At 34.5% G+C, this 9,490-nt stretch overlaps 1 protein-coding gene across 1 annotated transcript; it reads right to left on the bottom strand.

The window, feature by feature from the left end:
- Positions 1-1,546: 1,546 nt before the first annotated feature.
- On the bottom strand, positions 1,547-5,307 carry LOC21403500 (4-coumarate--CoA ligase-like 7). The gene is made up of 6 exons (XM_024175676.1): positions 4,071-5,307; positions 3,107-3,296; positions 2,779-2,924; positions 2,221-2,288; positions 2,028-2,130; positions 1,547-1,942 (listed from the first exon to the last, which is right to left on the bottom strand). The coding sequence occupies exons 1-6, from the start codon at positions 5,067-5,069 to the stop codon at positions 1,829-1,831; spliced, it is 1,620 nt and encodes a 539-aa protein (XP_024031444.1). The 5' UTR covers positions 5,070-5,307; the 3' UTR covers positions 1,547-1,828.
- Between the last annotated feature and the right edge of the window lie 4,183 nt (positions 5,308-9,490).

The raw sequence follows: 9,490 nt of genomic DNA on the forward strand, positions 1-9,490 counted from the left end.
ATATCTTCACGCAAGTTGCACTTAGGTGGAGTTTCCACGTACGTGGTTTAATCATATAGTACATGTACTAGTTGATGATATGTGTGTGTTATAGCTATGGCGAATAACTAGTTGATCATGTCGCTGTCTGGTTATCTTTCTTGGTGTTCCTTGCTTGCAGTTGTCATGGTTGCAGCCATCTTCTAGTTTAGGATTAGGACTTCGGTTTTAGGTTGTTGGTTAGACCCTTTAGGTGGTTACTGCGCCTTTATTTATTTATTTTTTTTAACGTTGTATCTAGAAAGATTTTTGACGAGACATAGCCACATATAGGTTAAGGTTTTACAAGGATTTATGGTTGTTCTTTTTGAGATCTATTTTTAGTTATATTTTTGTTGATTGTTGCATTCGGCTTTTTTAGTTGGATCTCGTCTTTTGGCTTGTTCATACTTTATCGACACACACATACACATATATGTGTTGTATTTCATTTTTTTTAATAATAATATTTGAGTTAAATTTTAATTAGGATAATATCTTTTCTAGATATCAACTTAGTTGGGAATATGCTAAAATTTTTGTTTTTCGTTTTTGTTAAGTCCATATAATGCCAAATAAAATGTCATAGTAAAAACACCACTTTCTTAGAATATATCATTTTATTTATGTATGTAGCCACTTAGGATTGCATGTCTTAATTGAGCTTTGGTTGAATAAGTCGATGTTGGTTTACTGTCGTTTATGGGCATTGGTGTCGTTTGACCAGATATTTCAACTTTTCCGATGCATTTGTATTTTGGGTATTCTCTTCATCAAGTGCTTAGCACTTTGAGGTGCTAAATGGACCGTTTAGCTTCTCTACTCTTGCCTTTCGCTTATGAGGTTTTCTAAGGTGTAAAGGGGAAATCAGATTGGATTTAGATATTGATACTCAGAACAGAACAGATTTGTTGCCTAGAGGCTGGAATCTGGAGTAGCTTTAGATACATTATGATAGTACGGGTTAAGTCCATTGGTGTTCCTTTATTAGCGAATTTTTTCTTTTAGGGAGTTGTTTTTTAGGAACTATTAGCGAATTTTTTCTTTTAGGGAGTTGTTTTTTAGGGGCTGACACTACCAATAAGACTTCAGTCTAGAAAAAGAAAAGGATCGCCTTTGAAAAAAAAAAAGAAAAAAGAAATGCCTTTGGAACAAAGGTGATTCTGTTTACGCTTCAGATAATCTGCCTAGAAAAGCACAGACAAGCCACATGTAGGAGAATTTGCACATGACTCCGGACTCTTTATAGAGTTCTCGGTAGATTGGCCTCAAACATGTTTCCAACACTCGTTGAAAGAGCAACTAAAAAAACTATTCCCATTCAAGCACTACTTGCAGACACCCATCCCGTACAGAATCTGATCTAGGTGTGTTAACCGTCAAGGAACGGCTAAGACCAACTCCTCCCGGTATTGCGTTATCGGAGCCGAGCCAGGAATGGTCTTTAGTGGACGCCCACCAGTTTCCACCGGTTACAGAGGCCCTCTTTAATATACATTAAGAAAAGATGTTTGGTAGGACCCTTTCACCTCCTTTTTTTTTTTTATTCGTAAAATTGATTTGGATGGCTCGTATAAATGTTATAGGCGAAAGATCTTATTCCAGAGCAATAATATACTCCCCAATTATGACAAAAGTGCTTATACTCCATACTCATTTGAGATGGTTCTACATTTTTAATCTATAATCATTATGTGTGGAAACAATCTTAATCTTCCAACTTCTGCAGGTGACAAAGCAGGACATATTGCAAAGAGGCCTCCAACTTCAGAATACCGGAACCAATAACACTGCAAATTGTGTTATCACATCATATTTTTGAGCGCACTTTCTCAATGAGCTCTCTTCTGAGGATTTTTCCTGAAGCAGATTTGGGGACGCTGTTTATGAAAGTTACTTTCCGCAATCTTTTGAAAGGTGCAACCTGTGATAAAAATGAAGACCAATTAACCAATTTTTGTAGCTAAAAGCCGAAGTTTGTTTGCAAACTGCCTTGTAAGAAATCTTACCTGATTAGCTATAAATTTCTGCACATCCTCTTCAGTCAATGAGCTGTTGGGAGAGCGAACGACATATGCAACGGGGACCTCGCCTGCTTCAGCATCAGGAAATCTGTGGGGATCAAGCATTGAGGAGTGACTCAAATTGCCATATAAGTGAAACTAGGAATGCAGATTTTCTGCGTTTAGAATTACAACTTACGGGATGACAACGGCATCTAATATCTCGGGGTGAGAAACGAGTAGTCCTTCGAGCTCAGCTGGAGCAACCTGGCAAGGACCAAATTACATCAAGTACCGACTTCAAATTATGCTAGTTAAATGCCGAATATTTGTTATTGTAATAATAATCGTGAAATATGATAGAGGTTTTGAATATTGCTGACTTGTTCTGCATCAAATTTCAGGGGCAAAAAAATTATGTTTAGCCAACATATGGATGTGGAAAGATCTGTTCTACCCACAAAATACATAGCAGAGATTAAAATGTAAATTTGTTTATTTACGCCATACATAGGAAAAGTGACAATATCAAAAACAGTAACACAAATAACTTTAACTAGCTAAGCTGCAGAAGATGATACAGGATGGGGCAAAATAACCGCAAATTGCTAGATATTGCTCTGTTTCAGATGATACAATTCACATATATTGTCAACGCAAAAGGAAAAAGATATCTCGTGTTTTTCTCCTAGATTTTATATGGAAACAACACAGAACAAGTACCAGAAAACACCTATCATCAAATATGAATGCTAACCTGAAAACCTTTATACTTGATGAGCTCTTTTATACGGTCAACAACAAAAAGATGTCCATCTTCATCAAAGTATCCAAGATCACCTGTATGCACCCAACCTTTCTTGTCCATAGTCGACTTTGTCGCCTGCGGATTGTTTAAGTAACCTAAAAAAGGATTCCAAATCAAAAGAATTACACATTCATCTCAACGAGAGATCAAGATCAAAAGCAAAATCCTATCGAATATTGAGTTACCCTGGCTTTACATTCACATTGATCTGAATGTTTACTTATTTATTTTGCGTGTGTGTGCGCGCGCGCGCGTGTGCATGTGCGTGTGCGTGTACCTTGCATCATATTAGGTCCTCTCACCCATATCTCCCCTAACTGATTTGGAGGGAGAGGCTTCAAAGTGTCTACACCAACTATCTGAGCTTCAACTCCTGAAACAAGTGTTCCAGCTGAACCAGTATTTCGTTTACCTCCTCTTGTATCCTCCACTGAAACAATCCCACAGGTTTCTGTCATACCATACCCCTGAAGCGACAAATAAGACACTTTCTAAATCAGCACGGCAAAACTTTCAAATCCAATTATCTATATAAGAAAACTCAGTTTGTTAGATTACAACTCTCTCATCTTATACTAAATTTTTTTGCAGGTATTAAAACTGTTTTACCATAATCAATGTCGAAAATGTTAATTGATGCTTGCGAACTATACTAAGGGGGCACGTGTTTACTCGCATGAAAGGGAACCATGTGCCTACTTACAAAAGTAATAATGAAAGTTTAATGAGACCCACGCAATATAGAGAATGATGAAAGGTAGTGTCAACCATAGCCCCCTCTCCTTAATTGATTTTCGGTTATAACTTAAAAGGAATAAATGTCAAAATTACTTATATACTAAGTTCCCATGTTAAAGCTAGTGATTATTTAACTGTGTAAAAGGATTAGTAATTACATTGGTAAGATTACTATTTCTAAGTTAACACTAAAAACTAAAAAGCGAATTAGATTGTTTCCTCTTACACCAATCTAAACGGACAGACAAGCACTACAAAAGAACCAACGATCCACGTTCTTATTATTTTACTTTCAAGTCAAATCTCTTACGGTTTGGTGAAAGGACCCTAAGCTCGATGCAAGTTAAAAATATACAATAAGACACTCAACTTCACAAGGATTTGACACTAACATCTAATGCCATGCTAGAGAAAAAGAAAAAAAAGCACCATTTTAATAACAAAACTGCTTGAAACTTTTAATATTAATGAAATCATCAATTGAGCTTGAAGAGTAAGCGTACCTGAATAACAACACCCTGAGGAATAATCTTAGCACATTCCTCCATCAACTCTTTGCCCAAAGGTGCAGCCCCAGAGCCAATATGCTTCAAAGAAGAAAGATTGTACTTCTTTACAACACTATTCTTTGCCAGAGCAAGCACAATTGGAGGCACAACCCAAAAGTGGGTGATCTTATACCTCTCCACCGTCATCAGAATCTTCTCTAGATCGAATTTCGCCATCGAAACGACGGCGTTTCCCCTCTGCAACTGCGAGTACGTGATCACTGCCAGCCCGAAAACATGAAACATCGGCAAAACGCAGAGGAACACATTGTGCATCTCTTTCGCGATTTCTTGGTCCATGGCAACCATTAAAGAAGCAGCTATGAAATTTCCATGAGTCAAAACCACTCCTTTGCTCGTCCCCGTCGTCCCGGAGGAGTATAAAAGCACAGCCGTGTCACTTCGCTTAACGTTGACCGATGGAAAATCCGAAGCCGACCCGGATAAGTTGACCAAACCATTGAAAGTCAAAACCTTTTTCGGGACTGATTTGTGTTCGGCAGATAACATGACTGTCGGGAGATTAAAGCCCTTTACTTTCTCCCACAATTCGGGAACTGTTATAATCAGTTTGGGATTGGAATCTTTGACTTGTTTGGAGAGTTCGGAGACTGTGTAGAGAGGGTTCGAAGTGGTCGCGATCGCGCCTATGGCAATGATGCCGAGGAAGCAAACCGGGAAGTGGATGGAATTGGGGGCGAAGATGAGAACGACGTCGTTTTTCTTGATACCCAGATGGAGAAAACCATGGGAAACCTTGGCAACGGTGGATTTGAGCTGAGAGAAAGAGAGGATTTCGCCGGAATCGGCGTCGATGAGTGCGGGTTTGTTTGGGTAAGAAGAAGAGTTTCTGAAGAGGAAGGAGACCGCAGAGAGATTGGGGTCTTTGGGAAGGACGAGAGGAGGTCTAAGAGACCGGAAAATACCGTCACGTCCATACCCAGATTTCTCCATTGGATTTGCGTAGTTTCGACAAAAGAGAAGGTGGGTTTTTTTTTTTATATAGGTGAATGAGCACGCAAATCAAGGTGTTTTTTTGGTTTGCTAAGAGATAGATCACAATGATTCTCCGGGGAATGGATTTGGTTTGCCATTGTGGGTCCGTTTCTGCCCGTTTGTTTGTTACGATAGAAAAGCAGAATTTGAAGTCAGACTGAATTTGAAAGAGGAATAATTGCGGTTAAGTAATGAGAGTGGGATTGGGGTGGAGAATGTAGGATAAGATAACGGGATGACGTGTGTTGTTCTTCTGTTGCAACTAGCACTCTTAACTACTAATAAAAAAAAAATAATAATATGTGATTTTATAGAAAATTTTTTAATTATAATAAAAAAATTAAATATAATTTTTATAAAAATTTTTCATTTTAATAAAATTTAAATTGATAAAATAAATAAAATTTATATTTAACAATACTTAAAAAAATTGAAGCTCTTTGAATTTAACACGTTAAGTTGGAAAGAAAGGAAAAAAAAAGAAAAAAAACTGAGACAATTCTGATTAGTTGACTAAAAGATAAAGAATTATCATTTTTTGAATAGTTTTTCACCAATTTTAATGGAATTGTTATTTTTTTAATAGATTTAATTTCTGTTTAATTATTGATTTAAATTAAAATATAATTTTATGTGAGAATTTTTTATTATAATAAAAAAATTTAATGTGATTATTTTTTTAAAAAATTTATTATAATAAACTTTAAATTATAAACTTAAAATGAGATTTTATGTGAAAATTTTTTTATTGTAATAAAAAAATTAAATGTGATTATTTTTTTAAAAAATTTATTATAATAAAATTTAAATTATAAACTTAAAATGAGGAGCTGAAGAATCATAATTCCAATCTATATTTGTTTATTTTTCCACAAGTGCCCTCATATTTTTCCAACATCTCTCCTATTTCCGACTACTCTCCCTGGCACAACTTCCAAGACCTTCAACACCACCATGTCCGCCACTCCTTTGTCCTCCATCTTTGCCGCAACGTCACCGGCAGCCACCTTCGCCGCCACGTCACCGGCAGCCACCTTCGCCGCCACGTCACCGGCAGCCACCTTCACCATTTCACCTTTTGATTTTTGGAACACCACTACCTCTTCAATTGTCGTCCTCCTCTGCCCTCATCGCGTCCGGCAGATTCGCCAAGCGCCTCTCCTAGGCCTTCATCACCCAGATTTGCAGAAACCCATCCTCGCCCAGACCCGCCACTCCCCCTTCGCTCAGCTCCTCACCCAGTCTCCTTCCCAGATCCGTCCTCCCATTGCCCATCTCTATCTACGGTTTTAAAGGGAAATTGAAGAGTGAAGAAAAGTAGATTTTCTATGTGATCTGAATTATGGGTTTTTGTATTTTCTACTGCCGTTCACTTCGCTGATTTGAGTTTAAAATTTGAGTTGAGATGTGACTTTATGTGAGAGTTTTTTACTGTAACAAAAAAGTTAAATGTGATTATTTATGAGAGCTTTTTACTGTAAAAAAAACTCAAATTCTAAACTCGAATCAACGAAGTAAACGGGATTATGTATCTGGTTTATGGGTTTTTGTAGAAATCAATTATTTTGATCTGATTGATGGATGCCGTGTGAATCGTGATGCACTACAGCAAAATCCCACCATCTCCATCAATATGTGAAAAAAGGTCTCTAAAAAAAGAGATGAAATCTGAAAAAGTCCAGACTTTGAAAGGAAAAGAAAATCCTCGATGGCATCGCGAAGCATTTATCAATTAGGCATTCTCCATTTGAAAAGTGTTCTCTTTAGTCTTTGTTGCTCATGTTTGTGTGTATTTTCCGAACAATTATCCATAAAAAAACAAGGGTATTTTTGTCCAAATATAATATATCGTGTTCCATGGTATTGTATATGTAAAATTTCAACTAAACACACCAATACTCTTTTTCTTTTCCATTTCATTCATTTACCATTATCATTTCTATTATTATTATTATTCTATTAATATAACTAAACACGTTTAAATAATTTATTTACATAATTTAATTCATGATTTAAATTATATATGTGAAAAAAATATTATAATAAAAAAAATTAAACTTAAATTTTTATTAAAAAAATATTATAATAATATAATTTAAATCGTGAATTGAAAAAGACCTAAATTTTAGTAGCAAAAATTAAAGGATTAAAATCAAATTCGAATTTAAATTCATAGACACATTGAGTTCTAAAAATATATATATATATATATATATATATCTATATTGCAATTCACAGAAAAAGGGATGCGATCTTGAGTGACTCTTCATTCCAGGCAGCGATCCGCCATTGAAGATGCTGCTTTCAGCGCTGGTCTTTGCTCACACTGTCCACAGTCGCTACTCTCTGACTGAATCTTGTCTATTATCAGTGAATTTTGGGAATTTTTTGAGGAAGTTGAGATCTATGACTCAATGGATAATGGGTTATGGGTTTATGCTCTAATAGGGATATATTACTCTAATATGTGATCTCGTATTGTTCTTATATGTGACTTTTATTTTTCGCTAAAGTGAAATTTCATTCCACCAAAGGCCTAACAATGAGTAACAGCTACAAACCCAAGAAACTAATGACATGGATCAGAGTAAAAACCAATACTATCTTGACTTAATTTGTGCTTCAATAAAATGGGGATAGAGAATCCTCTGCGTTTTTTCTTATGAAGAATATATATTTGTAATTCTTTTGATGTATTTTATTTATGTTTTATGAAAATGTCGTTTATAATTGTGGTCTTCACGTGACATATGGCAATTATATTAACAAAACTAATGGAAAGATTAAATTTGTTGAAGTTTTGAAAGTTTGAGAAAAATGGATGCTACGATTTAAAATTTGAGGTATAAGCGTTATACGAGTCATAATTTAAGAGAATTTTGTAATTAATCTTAAGAGTTAATCTCACAAATGGTATTTGAAGTTTAACCTCAATTCCACTTTAATCCTCAACTTTTTATATGCCGCATAATTAGTTTACGAGGTTTTATTCTGTTTTAATTTTGGTCATTCTGTTAGTTTGGTGTTAAATATTTGACAAAATCTGTATAAATTATGGATTAAAATTGAAACAAAAATAAGTTTAAAAACTAAAACAATACAAAAAATTTAAAATTAATTTTCCTAGATAGACCCAATATTTTAGTTGTTTCTAATTTTAGACTCTAATTTATATATATTCTATTAAATTTTAACGCATAGCTGATGGAATGATCGAAACCGAAACAAAATAAAATCTCACGGAACATTTATGCGACGTTTGAAAAGTCATGGACTAAAATGAAGTTAAGTGTAAACCTCAAGAACCATATGTGAAATTAATCCTAATCAAAAACATTATTGTAAGAATCATTGGATTTTTAAGGAAAAGAAGAAGAAGAAGAAGAAGAAACATGAGAGAAAACAAACCTCATAAAAAAAAGAGATTGTTTTTAAAAAAAAGGGGAAGATTAGTGGGTGAAAAAAAAAGAGATAAAAATTACAATTTAGTTGTAGAGATTTTTTGGGAATAATGAGAGGAGTGTAAGAATGTGTGTGTAAAAAATAAAATGTGAATAATTTTATTGTAGAGAATTTTTTAAAATTTTAAAAAAGTGTAACAAATAAAATGAGAATTAATTTAAAAATATATTTGTGAAAAGTAGAAAAAAGTATCAATAAATGCATCCTTCTCCTAATTAGTAATCAATTGTTGAAAAAACTACCATGAGTCAAGTCATTTTTGTTTATCTGTGGTGCTGAATCCGATGGTGTGGTACGGTTGACTGGCAGTGGGTCCCATCAAGTCCTTGGTAATAAGCAAGACGTGCAGCAGCTGAGCAAACGTAAATTGAGGCCCGGTGACTTTAATAATGTGTCGTCGTTTCATAGAGTTATTGAGAGGGAAATTGTTGTCGTTTTTTCGCAAAACAAAATAGAAAGTTTTATCGTTTGTTTTTGGAAGATAATTGATGGGATACGACATTCTCTCTGTTTGTTCTGCGTTTAGGGACCCACTGTAAGATGATATTTTCCTTCGTCAATTCTTTTTTTTTTTTGATAAATTATGTTATTCGTTTTAATTGATTTCAAAATTTCCTCTCTTTTGTAGGTTTGGTTTCCGGATGAAATATAACTTTTTTTTTTGTCTGAATTATTTAAATCTGTTAAAAAAGAAGGAAAGAAATGATACAAACATAAAAGTCCGATCACAACACAATTGTGCTTTTAAAACTATAGAATTTGACTATCATATTTATTATCTATCAGGACAACAATTTTATAATGTAGACAAATAAGTTATAATTTTAAGTAAAAAAAGAAATTAATTAATCACCCTACTCTATTAATAACTTAAAAGATATAGAGAGCTGCATTGAGAGAGTAATAATTTTAGCAGA

This window comes from Morus notabilis, unplaced genomic scaffold (genome assembly GCF_000414095.1).
Source record: "Morus notabilis unplaced genomic scaffold, ASM41409v2 Scaffold888, whole genome shotgun sequence".
In the NCBI taxonomy this organism is placed as follows: Eukaryota; Viridiplantae; Streptophyta; class Magnoliopsida; order Rosales; family Moraceae; genus Morus; species Morus notabilis.